Source organism: Pristiophorus japonicus, chromosome 6 (genome assembly GCF_044704955.1).
Source record: "Pristiophorus japonicus isolate sPriJap1 chromosome 6, sPriJap1.hap1, whole genome shotgun sequence".
Classification (NCBI taxonomy): Eukaryota; Metazoa; Chordata; class Chondrichthyes; family Pristiophoridae; genus Pristiophorus; species Pristiophorus japonicus.
Window position 1 is genome coordinate 209,838,528 of NC_091982.1, and position 18,958 is coordinate 209,857,485.

Here is an 18,958-nt window from a genome sequence, read left to right on the forward strand (position 1 = left end):
TTTTTTCTAAACTAGTAAAGCTTGTCGTTTTAACATTTTTTCAAAAGTCCCTTTTACACCTTCGCAGATAACTCGCCACTCGCCCAGGAGTTTGACCTGATCCCTGAAGGTATTTCTAGATAGTTTACAAACCTTTTAGTTTTATTTCTCTTTTTTTTTATATAAAGAGATCAGATTTAATTTAATATTTTTTTTTTAGTTTGAATCCATCTCATTATTTTGCTGTGCCTTCTCTTAATATCATTCGAATAAATCCACACCTGCGTTTCGAACTTAAAACTTCCTACATGCAGGACAACACTGCAAAGGTTAAAAAAACTTTCACCCTGTCTGAAAAAGTGGGTGGAGCTAAAACAAACAGACAGCTCCGCAATTTTTCCAAACAGGCTTTCGGACACAGAAAAAATTCATTCCACAGTCAAAAAAAATCACACAAGGACTCTCACTCAACGACAGACATTCACAAAAGTCTCTTTTTATTCAACAAAGCTCATTAATTGTTTGGCTGGAACTATTTTTTTTTGGATCCATATGTCACTTAAGATAGTCACTATCAGCTTTTTTATGGCATTACGTAGTTAGGCAAGTTACAATTAATGATTGGTTTTATTCGCCTTTTTAATAGCCGTGTTACCCATCTTCTTCGGGGCTATGAGGGTCTTGGGCGCTCCCTTTAATTCATGTTAGGTATGCAGGATGTTATTTATATCGATATGTCTTCCCTTGGTGCCGTACAATCGTACTGCCATGCTTTGGGTCAATATATCCCGTCACTGCAGGGACGTCGGCTCCATGTCCTCAATATCTATACGTCTTCCCTTGGCGCCGTACACACTTACTGCCACGCTTTGGGTCAATATGTCTCGTCCCTGCACCGTGCGCTCGTACCACTTCGGGTCAATAGACCTTCCTCTATATCTTCCCTTGCGTCGTACCCTCGCACTGCTGTGCTACCTCCATGCGCACATTTTAGGATGCACCTTTTGACCCCCTTCCACCGCTAGATCGTCCCTGTCCTCTGTCTCCGTCCCTCCTGGACCTGCTACAAATGGTTCTTTGTACAGATGTCCTTCCCTTGCAGTTTACAATGCCACAGCTCTAACTTGAAGGTGGTAAATTAAAACATACTCATCCCAACAGCTGGGTCATTGTTCAGTTCGGGAAGTCCATACCCTGCTCGCAGCGCCAAATGTAAGGGGAAATGGGAAGACTTCTCCGCCCACGAGCGGGCCCCCTGATATAGAGGGTCGACGCTCATCCCAACCAGCGTAATAGCCCCCAGAGTTAGCAGACAGAGACGAATGGCAAGGTATAACAATCTTTTATTACGAATGTCCGGGAACACCTCTCATCACAGCCGCCTGTGAGTGGAGATGCTCCCCGAACAGCACAATCATACAACTTTTATACATTTCAAAAACCCCTCCGTTCCCTGGTAAGACCTCCCTTGATCTCTAATTGGACTACCTTATTAGTGCTACTTTGGATTGACAGGCCAAGACCCTCGTGACCACCTTAGGCCGTGACTAGAATGACTTCATTAGGACAGAATTTGTTGATTCTCCTTGATGCCCGTGAGTCTGCCTCGAGCCTCTTCACAAGGTCGTATCAATGTCTGTTTAGGTTCTCACATCGTATCCTGTCGGAATATTATTGAATTAATAACTTCTGGAGCCTTGGTACTGGAATGTACAAGGCCAAAGAGAGGCCTTTTACCTCCTTATGGGTCAGTGCAGGAACCAGCACTTTAACCCTTGTCCCGCTGGTACCCCTAATGCCAAATTTCTCTTACAGTTATTTCCTCCTTCTCCAAATTTCCATATTAGAATGCACATCCTGCTCCCATAAAGTCTTCCATAAGGCATTCTTTTTTTCTGAGCTGTCCCACCGATCCCTTTAAGGGACACTGGTTTGGCTGCTTATCACTCGAGGTCAGTGGGCGGGATTTGCATAGCGCAAGCGCAAGATCAAAACTAACATTGTAGTCCAATCGACATCATAGAACCCCACATAGCATATAGTACTGAGGCTCCTGCCTGTTTCCGGCGGGACCATTGTCCATCTATTTGAAGACCCGCTAAAAATTGGCAGCAGGCAGGAAGTTGGTGGTGAGTTACTTTTAGTGATTTTGGTGTCATTACCAACCCATTCCTTCCATTTTCCTATATTTGTCCACTCAACGGCCAACCCTCCCCTTCCCTCTCCCCCCACCCCCCCCAATTTACTGTTCTCGCCACTCCCCCAATTTACTGTTCCCACCACTGTTACTCCTCTGCACCTGTCAGCATCTAGCGCTCGGAATAATTATAATAATATGATCAGAGACACTATATGTCTGGTGAGTTTTGCACCTGTTTCTATCATTTGAAACATTCAATTTACCCGCAGAGAGGTAGGAGGCTTTCCAGGCACACTGTGCGAAGGCAGTGGGAGAAGATCGCAGAAGCCATCAATGTCAACAGTGTTGCCCCAGGACATGGATCCAGGGCTGGAAGAAGTTCAATGACCTTACAGGATAGTAAAGGTCAGTGAATGCATCTTCAAATACCATATTTCACCAACTGCTCCACTAGTCTCACACACTTCTCAATGCACCACAGATCCATCACTCACCTTCCAACAATCTCTAGCAATCACAGCTCATACCTCACAAATATAGCTTCACCTGCCGGAAACTTCACACCCACATCTTACACCTTTCACACAATGCCAGTTATTCAACCAGGACAGGCACATCCCCCAAACACATTGCACCACACACACTGACACATTTCCTTTTCTCTTGCAGGTCAAGGTGGCTCTACCTGGCATGAGCAGGAACAAACAGGCGGGGGCCAAGCACAGCTACACAACCTTACTCAGCTGGAGGAGACTGTGTTGAAGATCATTGGAAGGACCATCACTGAGACCATGACAATTGGGGAGGCTGAAAGTACTGATGATGATGGTACGCTCGTACCTAATCCTTCTTCTCATATCCCACTTCCCCCTCATCCCACAATCTCTTCTCACTTACAAGCTGCTGATGATACAAGCTTGCAAGTCTTGCTTTCCCCCGCTCCCCTCACCACAACCTGGCCCTTGTACCTTTCTCCTTTCTCCTGCCAGCAGCCCAGCCTGTGCAGCAAAAAGTAGAGGAGAAAGATGATGGAGAAGAAGAGGCACTTGATCTGACACTCCCAGGCACCAGCTCAGAAAATGTAACTGCGCGAACTTTAGAGGGTAGTGTAGAGCGGTATCTGCACATGGTGAATCACCAGGCACGAGTGGGCTGCAGGCAGGCCGGGGGGAAAGGGTAGCGCAGGTGCTAGCTCCCCTGAGGGCGAGCTCACACTTGAATTCTGCTGCACAGGACTCAGATGAAGATTTTTACTGGGCAGTCTTCAGAAGGCTGAAGGGTATGCACACGGAAATGCTTGGTGCAACAGCAGACCTCTAAGAGCACCTCTTGTCACTGTCTAGGAGCACAGAGGAGTTTGACTCCAATGTTGCCCGGGGCTTTACGTGGAGCTTGGAGCCCATGAGTTTCAGGATGAAAGTGATGGGTATCTCTATTAAAGCACTTGTGGATCCAAACATGATGCTGGGTGTGATGGGCAATGTCACAGCTTCCATTGCAGCACAAGTGGAAGCAACCCAACGTCTGAGTGCTGCAGTGGAAGCTCAGACTTCTTTCAAGCAGGCTCAACTTGCTGCCATCATGGCTGGGTTTACAAGTATGAAAAGGGTCTTGCAGGGTCTCACAGCAGTCCAGCAACCTGTCCTCCAACAGATGGCTAGGAATGCTGAGGTGCCACACTGGGGGAATGGCAGTGGCTCCATAGGGCAAGAACCTGCTGTCCTCTCTCAGGATGACAGCATTCATACTTCCACCACTGCCACTCCGCCAGTGCCATTGCAGTTGCCTGTCAGACAGCCAGCCCAGACTGCTGCCACTCATGCCAAGGTGGTGCAGCCTACAGCCAGGCTTTTTAGGTTCCAGTTCATCCTGCAAGGCCATCTGCATGTCCCCCACAGAAAGTCAGCAGCTGCAGCCACTGGTGTAGCACTGCTTAGGAGCACCAGAATAGGAAAACAAACAAAGACAGACACTAAAGGATTGCACAAGGGTGATTAGTTGACTTGTAATGTTATATTGGAATTTATCATTTATAAATTATGTTTGTTTTATAGTGGCTTTCATTTCAGCATTGTGCTCTAGAGGAGGCTGTGATGATCTGTGACAGAGAGATGGTAAGGTGGCAATGGGGATCTGGGGTTTCATTCAGGGGAACCGGAGTTTGATGATGCGCTCACGGACAGCCCATCCAAAATGGGGATTTGCAGGCTGCCTCCTCCCTTCTTTCTCTTCCTCCTCCTCCTCCTGTGGTGGTCACAGAATCCTTGGTGCAAGAACTGCACCCTCATGATGGTCAATTTATGGAGGATGCCGCAGACCACCACAAATTAGGACACCCGCTCCTCCCAAACGGTCAAGGCAGTGGAATTGTTGTTTGAGCACCCCGATGGTCTGCTTGATGAGGTTTCTCGTGGCAGCATAGTTGTAATTATATGAATGCTGGCCACGAATAGTGGGTTTGTGGAGGGGAGTCATCAGCCAGGTATACAGCAGATAGCCCTTGTCTCCAAGCAGCCACCCTCGGATTTGACATGGTGGCTTGAAGATCACTGGCACAGCAGACTGGCGCAGGCTGCTTCCAGGATACTGGGCATTCTCCATCATGATGTGCTGAGCATGGTTGCACACTAACAGCAAGTAAGTGAGTGATAGCCTTTGTGGTTATGATACATTACAACATTGATATGCGGTGCCCACAAAGCCACATGTGTGCAGTCGATGGCACCCTGTACCATGGGGAAGCCCGATATCCTAGCAAATCCACGTGTGAAGACGTTTCCACGTTTCTTCTCCTAGTATACAAAGCCTCTGTGACGTCCAGGATGCAGCGATGAACGGTGAATTGGGAGATGTTAGCTATGACATCTGTTCCAGCCTGGAATGATCCGCTGGTTAAAAAAAAGGGGCCCGGTGACCTAGTAGGCCACTGGCAGCACTGTCGTTGCCCTGCTCTGAGGCTGCAGGTCTGGTTCCAAGACGTGGCAGAGTTCTGTGACCACCTTCTTGGTGAAGCGGAGCCTCCAAATACATTGTTCCTGGCTTAGGTGCAGGTAGGAGAAGTCTCCCTGAAGATCCTAGGTGGGTATGGCTTCCTGCTGAGAGCCCTCATCCCTCTTCCCCTCCTCCTCCACCTCCCTCTGTGAACAGCTTGTCTTTGCTGCCTCTGTTCCATCTCCCTGTCATGCTGCAGTGCGAGGGGGACTCCAAGTAGAGCCATGACTGGGAACAAGTGGTGTAGTCAGAGGCCTTGCAGCAGGCACCAACATCTTCTCAATGTCCAGCAACATGCCCTGCACACTTTTAACAACTTTATAAATGTCTTCCAGCAAACCAGTATTAATATAAACTCTGTAAGAGCCAGTACAAGAGAAAAAAATCCACTTACCTGCAAGTAGGATGTATCCCTTTAAATAGCGCTGGTGTGGGGGTCCCTCGTTCGGTGGAATGCACGTTCAATTGTGCGTGTTTAGGAAAGGGCATTAATACACACCTTCTTTTCATTACTACCTAAACAGATGCATCTACTGCTAAGTTGCTCCATAATCTCCATTTTCCCACACAGTCGTGGATATATAGCAGTTAATGCTGTCTCATTTACTACCTAATACAAGAGTTGGATAAACATTAGGTTAGGAACATATTAAGAATTAGAAAGATAAGTTTAGATCGAGCACTTTAAACAAGGCCCATGGAAGGCTTGGGTTCGGTGAGCAAAATTGACTTTTCTTATTCCATGCTTTCTTACTTTCAATGTAAGAGAGGAAATGCAATGCACATCTCTGCAGACAATAGCCAATGGGTTAGACTTTCCCTTTAGCCCCTCAGTGAATGTTAGCGGTTCTTCTCAGTGGGCAATCGCCAACATTAGGTGAGTAATGCTGCCGAGAATTTCCATTTTTATGTTTAAAGTAATTAAAACTAATCGCCCGGCGAGAAAATGGGTGTTGCACACTTATTGTCGGTGGTTTTCTCGGTGGTTAAGTAGAAAGTTAGTAACATGGACGGTCGTTACCAGAATGGACGGTGAGTACTAAAATTTAGTCCTAGGCTGCTGTTGGGCCTCGGGAGGGGGGAAAACTTTTTTTTTTTAAATTTACAAAGCATTCCCAAGACACTTTTATACCTAATCGCCGTTTTAAAATTAAAAAAAAATAAATAAAGAACCTTTAACTTACCTTTCTTTGCAGAATCCCCTCTTACCGCCCTGTTAAGCAGCTTTTACAGGGCGGTTCTCTCGGCGATCTAGACATCGACGGTTGAGGCCAATCTTACACCTTGGCATTGGTTCTCGGCGTTGCAAGTGGGCGGTTTGGTCCCAGCAGGCGTCTTAAGATGTGGGCAATACCATACAAATACTTAAGTGGAAACTTTCGTTGGGTGGAAAAACAGCTGTACCGCCAAGAAAATCACCGACAATGAAGGCGAAAGTCTAGCCCAATTGTGAGGTGTTACCTGAGCCATTGGCCCATAAAGTGCCAGTAATATTCAATGATTATGAATAAAATCTACTTCACTGAAGAATAACATCATTTCAATGATCAGGTTTTCCAAACAGTGTAAAGATACAAACAGTGTGATAAATAAATTTTATAACAGCCTAGTGTGATATTAAATATAATCGTACAAGTAACAGAACAATCTTACCATCTTTGGTGGGGAAAAAACAGCAGCATTACTCTCACCTCCTGCCAAAGCTGTACAGATGTTATATACAGTCCCCTGCTTACATTGCAACAATTGAAGAGTAGCATAAATTTGATACATTACGGGTGAGATTTCTCATCACCAATAGCGCAAAATGAACCAATAGCGAATCGGCAGCCCATTTTACAATGTGCCCAATATTCTTTTGATTCGCCATCAGCCCATTTTGCACAACTGCCGTTGACCATTTGCACCCTCATAAACATCTGAAATTCAATTGAAACCAATACAAACTGCTAGATTTATTTTGTTTAATATTGCTTTCTTCAACGAAATGCTAATGAAGTTCCGCAGATTTTGGAGGAAGGAGGCAAAGTCAAATGCATTTTGCATTGTCTGCCAGTAATTCCACTAATGCTTTTCATTTTATGAGTTTGTGGGCCCGAAATTGAGTACTGCTGGAAAGCTGGTGCTCTCCCCACCTTTTTGTGGTCATTAGCGCCGAAATTTTTTCTTGGCTGGACCACCCTATATTCAACTCCAAAAGTGAACAAATGGGTTCCTGCGCTAAGGAACCTTTCCAAACGTGGATTTTTCAGCGGTGTGGCTGTCTTAATTTGAGTGTTATCACCACTGAGAAATTCAGCATGCAGGTAAGGGTTTCTAATGAACCAGCTGCTGGCCAGGGTTTGCAGCAAGGCCCTGAGGGGGAAGGAGTTTGGAAGGATAGTTGGTGTAAGAGGTGCGAGGAGAGCCAACAGGTTCACTGATATGGAGCTGGAGACACTGATGGACGGTGTGGAGGAGAGAAGAAGAATACTGTTTCCTGACGTGGGGAGACCTGGCAGACAGGCAGTACATGATGCATGGAGGGAGATTGCAAGGGAGGTGTCAGGCACCTCCATATACGAGAGGACGCACCCACCCAGGAGGGTGCTGGCCAGTCTACAACGGCCCTTCCAGGGTGATGATGGGTCGACGCCTCCTAGTTCTGGGGCGACGGGGATCCTCCTCCTCTTCCTGCGCCTCCTCCTCCTCCTACTTCTCAGGTGGTACTGCTGGCTCGACTTCCAGCGATTGTCCCCTCATCATGGGCAGGTTGTGCAGCATGCAGCAGACCACAACAATTATGGAGACCCGTTGAGCAGAGTACTGCAAGGTGCCACCAGAGCGCGCTTAAAGATGCTTATACACTTCTCGATGATGCATCTGGTGGCACAATGAGCGACATTGTATGCATACTCTGGCGCTGCTTTGGGGTTCCGCAGAGGAGTGAGCAGCCAAGTAACAGAGGATATCCCTTGTCCCCAAGCAGCCAGCCTCAATCCTGATTCAGGTCAGTGAAGACGGCGGGCACACTGGTCTGGCGCAGAATGAATGAATCATGGCTGCTGCCTCCCTTTCCCGCTGCCTGTCTGCATGGTGCAGACAGCGACACCTTTTCCTGTGTGCCACCCTGCTTATGAGAAGGTGTACCAGGTGTCGCCCTCCCAACATTCTTCTCATCCTCAGGGTGAACCCTGCCAAGCAGGTCTCTGCAGCCCACAGGACTCCAGAGTCAGACCTGAAAGTTGTACAAAAGTACAGCGGTATGTGCAAACCTCTGAGCAGCACTCAACAGGTTTAATGGAGCCAAAACAATTAATAAAACTATATCAAGAGATAAATACTGCAGACCATGGAAAATAAAATAAAAACACTAATAATGAATAAAACTTTTTCAAGGATAAATACTGCGGATGCATGCTGAAAAATGAAATAAAAACAATAATAAGTAATAAAACTTTTTACCTACCAAAGGGCCCCTGCGGCGTCACGTTTGAGCATCACAGCGAAAACCTCGCGGGGGCACTGCTGGGAAAAGTCCTACCTTTTCCTCGGTGAATTTTGCTGTGCTAGTCCCTTTCCAGCGGCCCCAATGCTGCAGAGCTCATCGCTGCAAACCCACCTTTACTGCGGCTTCACCGCGCCATTTCTGGCGGAAGTAAACACCACCGAAATCCTCCCCGGGCTAAATATGGCTCGGGGAGGGAAAAGTACCCGACTGCGGCAGCCGATCGATTTTTTCGGTCGGCCATCCAAATTCCACGGTAGCCGTCCCTTCGGGAACGGTGAGTTTCAGCTGCTGTTTCTTTGCTCCAATGACAGATTTAAGTCTTTAGTAAACATTCCCTATAAAACAAGACAGTTGGAGTTAAGAATTATTGAAACAGAAACTGAAAAAAATAAGAAGTCAACAAACAAGCAGTGTTACTTGGATTTTATGTCGTTGTCTTTGAAAAGATAATAACAAAATGTGCCTGTTTTTTTGCCCTGATATTACCTTAGTTACATTTAACGAGTTTGATGTTCCAAAGTCCATACTCTAAAGTTACATAGATTAATCTGTGGCAACATTGTTTGTTTACCAAGGTGACGAATGAGTGACCCCGGTAGAGGGGTAATGGGTGAGGGAACTGGTAGAGGGGTAATGGGTGAGGGCACCGGTAGAGGGGTAATAGGTGAGGGAACTGGTAGAGGGGTAATGGGTGAGGGCACCGGTAGAGGGGTAATGGGTGAGGGTAATGGGTGAGGGTACCGGTAGAGGGGTAATGGGTGAGGGAACTGGTAGAAGGGTAATGGGTGAGGGAACTGGTAGAGGGGTAATGGGTGAGGGCACCGGTAGAGGGGTAATGGGTGAGGGAACTGGTAGAGGGGTAATGGGTGAGGGCACCGGTAGAGGGGTAATGGGTGAGGGAACTGGTAGAAGGGTAATGGGTGAGGGCACCGGTAGAGGGGTAATGGGTGAGGGAACTGGTAGAGGGGTAATGGGTGAGGGCACCGGTAGAGGGGTAATGGGTGAGGGAACTGGTAGAGGAGTAATGGGTGAGGGCACCGGTAGAGGGGTAATGGGTGAGGGCACCGGTAGAGGGACAATGGGTGAGGGCACTGGTAGAGAGGCAATGGGTGAGGGCACTGATAGAGGGGTAATGGGTGAGGGCACCGGTAAAAGGGGCAATGGGTGAGAGCACCAGTAAAAGAGATGTTAATCATATCTTTAACTCTTTTAATTGTCCTTTAAGATAACATTTTATATTAGCACTAGTAAAGTTTTTTTTACAGCATTTCTCCTTTTTAAATACATTAAAACTATTTTAATAACATCTTACAAAGTAAAATTCCTTCTGCGGCAAACTTGCATTTCTAACACATTTATGTGAAAATGTTATGGAGTGTCCCTGTTTAATGAGTCATAGATTTAACAATGGCATTTGTTGTAATAAGGGCTCAAAGATCATTGAGGTGTGTTTTGCAAAGTGTGCTATATTCAGAAGTTCTGCCCATTTTAATTATTATTTTCCAAAGTCTGGTACCAGGTGGTGCATGTATTAGAGCTCAGGGAGTTTTATTGAATCTGGTCATATGCTCCATGTCTTTGCTGGTTGAACAATAAAGGATTTTGATTAGCATCACTCCTCATTGATTTGTCAAATTTGGCAAGGATTCCTGACTCAACTGTTCATGAAAGGAATACTTTGGCTTCCACCCTGCCTGGAGCAAGAATTTTGTAATTAGTGGAAGCTCTTTCCTAATTTACAAGCAATTAAAAAAGGAGCTATTAATAATTTGTATGCGCTGGGGGGTCGGCGGGGTTGGGGAGGTGCACAGGGGAGCTGGGGGGGAATTTAATGTTTCAACCTCCCATCCCTGATCTCCCCAGAAATAAGTTGGCTACCAAATTTAAAGCTGGCAATGGTCAGGGTGCTCACCTGAAATAGTTGTTAGGCACTCTGCATGTGAAAATTGAGGTTCTAATTTAGGTTGTAATATCCCAATCAAAATTGCTCAGAAAATGGGTGCAGCTTACACCACACATGATCTGTAAAGTTATTCCAAGTCTTCAATAGCCTAATCAACAGTCCTTAAAGGGAGTGATGTAGGCGGCCCAAAAAAAGTAAGAAAAATATATTCATACTTCCATTTCAGTGAAAAAAAACACAAGATGCTGCTGACTCAGGCTCTCCCCCTTCTATTTCACTTCCTCTCCAGGATCTACCTGCTGGTCTGGCATCGAAGCTGCCTATCTAGCAGTAGGTACTCTGAAGGTAAAAACTGTGAAGAAGGCAATGCAAAACCACTTCATAGAATTACATAGAATATACAGCACAGAATCAGGCCATTTGGCCCAATTAGTCTGTGCTGGTGTTTATAATCCACACGTCTCCCATTCCATTTGTCTCATCCCAGCCTTTCAGCATATCTTTCTATTCCCTTTTCTCTCATGTACTCGTCTAGTTTCCTTTTGAACGCATTTAAGCTATTTGCCTCAAACACTTCCTATGGTAGCGACTCGAGTTCCACATTCTAACCACATCAGCTCCTCTTTCCTAGTAAGTGGCTCAAGAATCTCAGGTGTGAGGCTTGACTTAGGACCTGTCCTAGCGCAGATGGACAAATGATTCAAGTGGTATTTATAACTTTCATTGACTTTAATCTAATTTTATATTAAATATATATGTTAGTTGTGCTTCCAAGCTTGTACTTACATTGTCCTTTTATTTTTTACAACCCATTATGCATCCTATTTTTCAATTTGGAAAACTTATACACAGACCTGGCAACAATGGAGACATGTTAGGAATAATATTTATAATCAGTAAAAATGATACCAATTACAAATATATTTAAGCTCCTTTTATTTTTAGAATGGCATACATCAAAATAAGTTAACAAGGAAGAATTTCCATAGGGATTCCCCAATTTCCCACCTTACCTTTGGGTGAAGATCAGCAGAAACCCAGGAAAAATGACACAATTGATAGTTCCCATCATTTCTCCAGGATTTTCCACCAATATATGCTGAAGTTATGGCAGGAGATTGGGAAAACCCAGGGGAAATCATTGGTGTATATTTTTAAATCAATATGAGTGATTCTTACCTTTTAAAAAATGGTGCTTGGCAGATCTGTTTATACATATGAGCTTGGCTCATTTAATAGCACTCTTGCCTTTTAGTTAGAAAGTTATGGGTTCAAGCCCCACTCCAGGACTTGATCTAGCCTCACACTGCAGTAATAAGGAGGGAGTGCTGCATTGGTAGAGGTCTTCTTTTTCAGATAAGATGTTAAAATGAGGCCCCCGCTCCCTGTTCAAATAAATGTAAATGGTGCTGTGGCAGCAATACAATGGTGCTGTGGCCAACATTCATCCCTCACCCAACACTGATGGAGCAGTGCCCCAGCACAATTCCTACATTTCAGGATTTCTGGCTGCCCATTCACCCTTGAGGATGTACACCATTGTTTAAAAGACACAATCTTTCAGGATCCATTCATCAAGATGGAAGTACTTGGTTAAAGACACACTGCTCAACCGATGCAGGTAGAAACTTGTGTTATTCAGATGTTCTCTATTTATCAACACGTTAAATAATTCATACAAAAGAATCATCCTTGGTGAGTCATAGTCACTGCTTTAGTTGTTTCCTGAAAGGTTTCCAGCAGATCAGCATGACTTATTTGCTTCATAACCTGCGTTATACATTGGTGGTTTCTTGTTTAAGGCATGGTGGACAATTTCTTTGAGAGTCTCCTAACCTACATTTCAAACACAGTAACTACATAGAATTACAATCTACAGCACACAAATGGACCATTCGGCCCAACTGGTCTATGCCGTGTTTGAACTCCGCAGGATCCTCCTCCCACTCTAATGACCTCTTCCCACCCTGCCCCCATATCCCTCCATTCCATTCTCCCTCATGTGTGCATAGAGCTCCCCTTTAAACCTATCAATTTGTTGTCTGTTTCAACCATTCTACGTGGCAGCCAGTTCCAGAGTTTCACATTCTTCACTCTCTGTGTAAAAAAAGAATCCTCCTAAATTCTCCATTTGATCTGTTAGTGACTCCTATATTTATTAACCCCCCTTGATCTGGGCTCACCAACTCCAGCTGTTGCCCTTTCTGTGAGTGACACTGTTATAAAATTGAGAGTTTGACTTTTCTTTCCCTGAAACGCTTGGATTTTCATTCATACCCACATGTATTTTTAATAAATTTTACATGGGGGTGGTCAATTTACTACACTTACTAATACTTTGTGATCAGAGGCAAAGTAATGCCAGACGAGCGCTAATAGTATGTTATATGTATTGAAACGAAGACTGCGCCTGATTTCAAGCCAGAGATTTGTAATATTCTTCAAACTCCATCAAATGTAAAAGAATGAAAATTGACGTCGGTCTTCAAAATCTTACGTTGTAAAGTTTAAAGACTGCTTGTAGCGACAATTAAAGCCTTAAGAAAATGCGACTATAATATTTATTTTTTAAATAGAGCTATGTAAGGGTATTATGGGCTAGACTTTCGGCTTCATTGTCGGCGATTTTCTCGGCGTTACAACTAGTTTTCTGCCCGGCAAGAGCTTCCAAGTAAGTTTTTGCCTTGGTATCGTCCACATCTGAAGTCGCCCGCCGGGACCAAACCGCCCATGTACAACACCGAGAACAACCGCCAGGGTTTAAGTTTGGCCTCAACTGCCGATGTCCAGATCGCCAAGAGACCCGTCCTATAAAAGCTGCTTAGACAGGGCGGTAAGGGGGGACCCTGCAAAGAAAGGTTAAGTTAAAGGTTTTTTCATTATTTTTTTTAAATTTTAAAACAGCGATTAGGGTTAAAATTGTCTTGGGCATGCTTTGTACGTATTTATTTCTTTGTACGGAAATTTTTTTTTAAAGTTATCCCCCCTCCCTAGGCCCAACCGTAGCTTCGGACTAAATTTTTACTACTTACCGTCCATTCCGGTAACGACTGTCCACATTGCTAACTTTCCACTTACCCGCCGAGAAAAACGCTGACAATGAGTGTGCAACGCCCATTTTCTCACCGGGCCATTAGTTTTACTTATTTTTGAACATTAAAATGGAAATTCTCACCCGCTTTTTTCGCCAAATGTAAGCGGTTCTTCTCAGCGGGCAATCGGGCATTGAGGGTCTTTAGGGAAAGTCTAGCCGTATATAACTTAACTTTTATCAATTTTATCGGATTGCATTTTGATTTGATAAAATATATTTGAAAATCAGGAGAGTTGAAGGGTCAGAGGCTGCACTTTCAGTATGTAGAAGATATGTACATGGATTGTATATGGAAAATATGATTTGGTTATATGTGTTACTGTTTGAAAGACGATTGGAGTTTATTTCCAACATTTCTACAATTTTGTTATGCAGTATATACCAGAGAATAAATCCATAGATGCATATCATACAATTTCAAGAGAAAAAATGAAACAGGTTGCTACAGCATAGAAACATAGAAAATAGGAGCAGTAGTGGGCCATTCGGCCCTTTGAGTCTGCGCCGCCATTCAATATGATCTAGACATATCTCAACACCATATTCCCACTTTTTCCCCCATACCCCTTGATGTCTTTTGTTTCTAGAAATCTATCTATCTCCCTCTTAAATATATTCAGTAACTTGGCCTCCACAGCCTTCTGCGGTAGAGAATTCCATAGCATCACCACTCTCTGAGTGAAAAAAATTCTCCTCATCTCAGTCCTAAATTTCCTACCCCGTATCCTGAGACTGTGACCCCTAGTTCTAGACTTCCCAGCCAGGGGAAACATCCTCCCCACATCCAGTCTATCCAACCCAGTCAGAATTTTAAACGTTTCAATGAGATCCTCTCTCATTCTTCTAAACTCTAATGAATACAGGCCTAGTCTACCCAATCTCTTCTCATACGACAGTCCTGCAATCCCTGGAATCAGTCTGGTGAACCTTCGCTGCACTCCCTCTATGGCAAGTATATCCTTTCTTAGGTAAGGAGACCAAAACTGCACACAGTACTCCAGGTGCGGTCTCACCAAGGTCCTGCATAACTGTAGCAAGACATCCTTGCTCCTATACTCAAATCCTCTTGCAATGAAGGCCAGCATACCAGTTGCCTTCCTAACTGCTTGCTACACCTGCATGTTTGCTTTCAATGACTGGTGTACAAGGACACCCAGGTCCTTCTGTACATTGATACTTTCCAAGCCATCACCATTTAAATAATACTTTGTCCTTATGTTTTTCCTACCAAAGTGGATAACTTCACATTTATCCATGATATACTGCATCTGCCATGTGTTTGCCTTCTCACTCAATCTATCTAAATCACCTTGCAGCATCTTTGCATCCTCCTCATAACTCACAATCCCACCTAGTGTTGTGTCATCAGCAAACTTGGAAATATTACATTTGGTTCCCTCAGCCAAATCATTTATATGTATTGTGAATAGTGGTACCCCACTAGTCACTGTCTGCCACCCCGAAGAAGACCCGTTTATTCCTACTCTCTGTTTCCTGTCAGTTAACCAATTTTCAATCCATGCCAGTACATTACCCCCAATCCTATGTGCTTTAATTTTGCACACTAACCTCTTGGGCCCAAGTTTCCACATGATTCGCGCCTGATTTTTAGGAGCAACTGGTGGAGAACGGACTATTTTAGAAATCGCAATTCTCCACATTTTTTTTTCTGCAGTTCTAGTCGGGTAGAACAGTTCTAGTTTAGAACAGAATTTTTTCTTCAAAAGGGGGCGTGTCCGGCCACTGACGCCTGATTTGAAAGTTTCCACAGTGAAAATGTACTCCAAACTAAAGTAGAATGGCGCCAGTGAAGATTTTTGTAGAACTGAAAAAACCTGTTCTACACATTAAAAAATCAGGCGCAGGTTACAAATTAGGCGCCCAGAACGAGGTGGGGGGGAAGGGAACTCATTAAATTTGACAATAAATCCTTATTTATACTTCTACAAATATTATACAAATAAATCCAACCTGAATAAACATTTATAAGCCAAGAAAAGATTAAATAAACCATCTTCCTACCTGTGTGAAAGTGCTTCAGCCAGGGAGAATTCTGCAGCTGTTCGTGCTGCTGAGTGAGGGAGGGAGAGAGAGAGAGAGAGGGGAGGGAGAGAGAGAGATAGAGAGGGGAGGGAGGGAGAGAGGGGAGAGAGGGAGGGAGAGAGAGAGAGAGAGAGAGGGGGGGGGTCGGGGGAGCGGGTGTCGGGTCGGGGGGAGGGAGCGGGTGTCGGGTCGGGGGGGGGGAGCGGGCCTCGGGTCGGGGAGCGGGCCTCGGGTCAGGGCGGGGGGGAGAGCAGGTCTCGGGTCTCTGTCGGGGCGGGGGGGAGTGGGTCTCGGGTGTCGGGTCGGGGCGGGGGGGGGGGGGAAGAGCGGGTGTCGGGGCGGGGGGGAGCGGGTCTCGGGTGTCGGGTCGGGGCGGAGGGGGGGGAAGAGCGGGTGTCGGGTCGGGGCGGGGGGGAGCGGGTCTCGGGTGTCGGGTCGGGTAGGGTCTGGTCGGCGGGTGTGGGAGCGAGTGTCGGGTCTGGTCGGGCGGGGAGCAGGAGCTGGCCGTGGGAGGAGCCTCATTCACGCAGCCCCAGTGAGGCCATTGGGCCAGGGCTAGGGGCTGCGTGCTACGGGCCCCTCCCACACAGTTCGGCGCCTGGAGCTACTGCACTTGCGTGCCCACTGTAGCGCGCATGTGCAGAGGTCCCGGCACTGTTTTCAGCACAGGGACCTGGCTCCGCCCCCCCACAGCTCGTGCCGGCTGCGCCGAGTGCCACAGGACCTGTAAGTCGGTGGAGACTACCGAGGATTTTTTTAGGCGCTGTTTTAGGCGCGAAAAACGGGCGCCCAGCTCGGAGGGGCGCCCGTTTTTTTTCTTGTGGAAACTTGGGCCCCTTATGTGGGACTTTATCAAAGGCCTTCTGAAAATCCAAATACACTACATCCACTGGTTCTCCCTTATCAGTTACATCCTCAAAAAACGCCAGTAGGTTTGTCAAACATGATTTTCCTTTCATAAATCCATGTTGACTTTGTTTGATCCTGTTGATATTATCTCTGTGCTGTTATCACATCCTTTGTAATAGAGTCTAGCATTTTCCCTACTACTGATGTTAGGCTAACCAGTCTGTAGTTCCCTGTTTTCTTTCTCCCTCCTTTTTTTAAATAGTGGGCTTACATTTGCCACCCTCCAATCTGCAGGAACTGTTCCATAATCTATAGAATTTTGGAAGATGACAACCAATGCATCTACTATTTCCATGGCTACTTCTTTTAGTACCCTGGGATGCAGATCATCAGGCCCTGGAGATTTATCGGCCTTCTGTCCAATTAGTTTCTACAGGACTATTTTCTTATTAATAATCATTTCCTTTCATTCCTCTTGCTCACAAGACCCTTGGTTCCCAAGCATTTCTGGGACGTTATTTGTGTCCTCTTACGTGAAGACAGAACCGAAGTATTTATTTAATTGTTCTGCCATTTCCTTGTTCCCTGGAAGGTCCCTTTTACTGCATGCTGGAAGATACTTTTTAAGTGCACTTCGAAACCTGACTATTAGGCAACTCTCTGAAAGGTGGTTGTTTGTTTATCTGGATGTACTTTCCCCCTTATGCCACACACACACACATTGCTCCAGCCAGCCCTCTGCTAAGGTGTTTCAACATCAGCGGCCCAAACCAAACATCCCTCGTATCTCTGACAGTATTTGATAAAGAGGCACTGTACAAATAGCCGCAGGTGCTTACTTTATATCAGGATGCCAGTATGCTTCACAGGTCTGAGGCTGAGACACGGAAGTATCCTTGTTCGCAGAATACCCCCAAACATCTGGCGGTAAATTGTCAGCGGCAGAATAGTTACAGCACAGAGATACATTGTTGAAATGGGTTTGTCAAACTCCAGAGAATCTAAAGCGAAACAAGCTCGTATATTAATGTTGGGCCTGGATGCTGCGGGCAAATCCACTTTGTTGTACAAACTAAAATTCAGTAATACTGAGTTTCTCACAGTCTCGACTATAGGCTTCAACGTGGAAATGCTGGAGCGTGATCGAAGAGTTGCGCTTACAGTTTGGGATGTTGGAGGGCAGTACACGATGCGACAACACTGGCCGTATTATTTCCCGGACACGGATGGGCTTGTGTTTGTTGTGGACAGTGCGGACAAGAGGCGCATGGAGGATTCCCGGAAGGAATTTGAACGGACATTAAAACACGAGTGTTTGAAAGGGATCCCTGTGGTGGTAATGGCAAACAAACAAGATCTCAGCACCGCGCTGTCTGCAGAGGAAATCACCAAACGTTTTCAGTTGAAAAGATGTTGCTCCGATCGAGACTGGTATGTACAGCCATGCTGTGCCAAAACGGGCGAGGGTTTATCTGAGGCTATTAAAGTTATAATTTCACACGTCAAAAAGAAAATGAACTCTAAAGACGAAGGATCACGCACTGATATTCAGTAGGACAGGTTGTAAACTGAAGGTCTCAACGCATCTCGTCAATCTTTTGTCGAAACTAAAGAATACGAACGTTTCTATGTTGGGATATTGATGCCCTCGACCTCGTCTAAAATCCGACCTGCCTCCATCCTTTATTACTTTTATCGAACTGTCAGGCCGACAAAACGAAAGTTAATTAAGAATATAGAAAAATGGTTGTAATTAAGTTTTGGAGTACCGTATGTTGGTGCTGTAACCAATGCTGGCGGCAGTGCCTTCAGCTGCATGGTCCCCAAACTCTGCAACTCCCCCCCCCCCCTAAACTTCTCGGCCTCTCTACCTTTCTTTCCTCGTTTAAGACTCTCCTTAAAACCTACCTATTTGACAAAGTTCTTGGTCATCTTTCCAAATATCTCCTTATGTGGCTGAATGTCATATTTTGTTTGATAATGCGCCTGTGAAGCGCCTTGGGATGTTTTACTACGTTAAAGGCTCTCTATAAATGCAAGATGTTGTTATGACAAGTATAAGCTGTGTTAATTTATAGGGGTCTATGAGGAGAGTCTTTCAATAAATGAATTTAAATTCTGTGTCTTAAAATTACAACTTTAAATGTTTACGGATTTATTCAAAGATTCTTATTGCCCTATCTAAAATGAGGGTGTCCTGTAACTGGAAATATATGAAGACTATACTTTGAAGAAACAGAAATGACCTTTACCCCTGCAGCAGTAGGGCTTCTCTGTCCACAAATTGCCAGCTCAAAAGGCATTACTCATATTAAGCATGTGAGAATGTTAATCAGGCTAACCCAGGAATAAAGGTGGGGTGAGCACATCCAGGTGAGTGCGAGTGACTCACTGCCCAGCAATCACCATATCAGCAAATACTGCCAATTTTGTATTGATGCCATCTAAAACTGCTTTACATCAATGCAA

General features: G+C 45.3%; 1 protein-coding gene across 2 annotated transcripts; it reads left to right on the plus strand.

Moving 5' to 3' along the window:
* The first annotated feature begins 8,653 nt into the window (after positions 1-8,653).
* Positions 8,654-18,550, plus strand: LOC139265367 (ADP-ribosylation factor-like protein 14). Of its 2 annotated transcripts, none has more exons than XM_070882335.1 (2): positions 8,654-8,874; positions 17,593-18,550. In XM_070882335.1, the coding sequence occupies exons 1-2, from the start codon at positions 8,682-8,684 to the stop codon at positions 18,042-18,044; spliced, it is 645 nt and encodes a 214-aa protein (XP_070738436.1). In that variant the 5' UTR covers positions 8,654-8,681; the 3' UTR covers positions 18,045-18,550. The 2 variants fall into 2 exon arrangements, with proteins under 2 accessions (XP_070738436.1, XP_070738437.1); XM_070882336.1 differs by having other exon boundaries at positions 17,605-18,550.
* Positions 18,551-18,958: the final 408 nt, after the last annotated feature.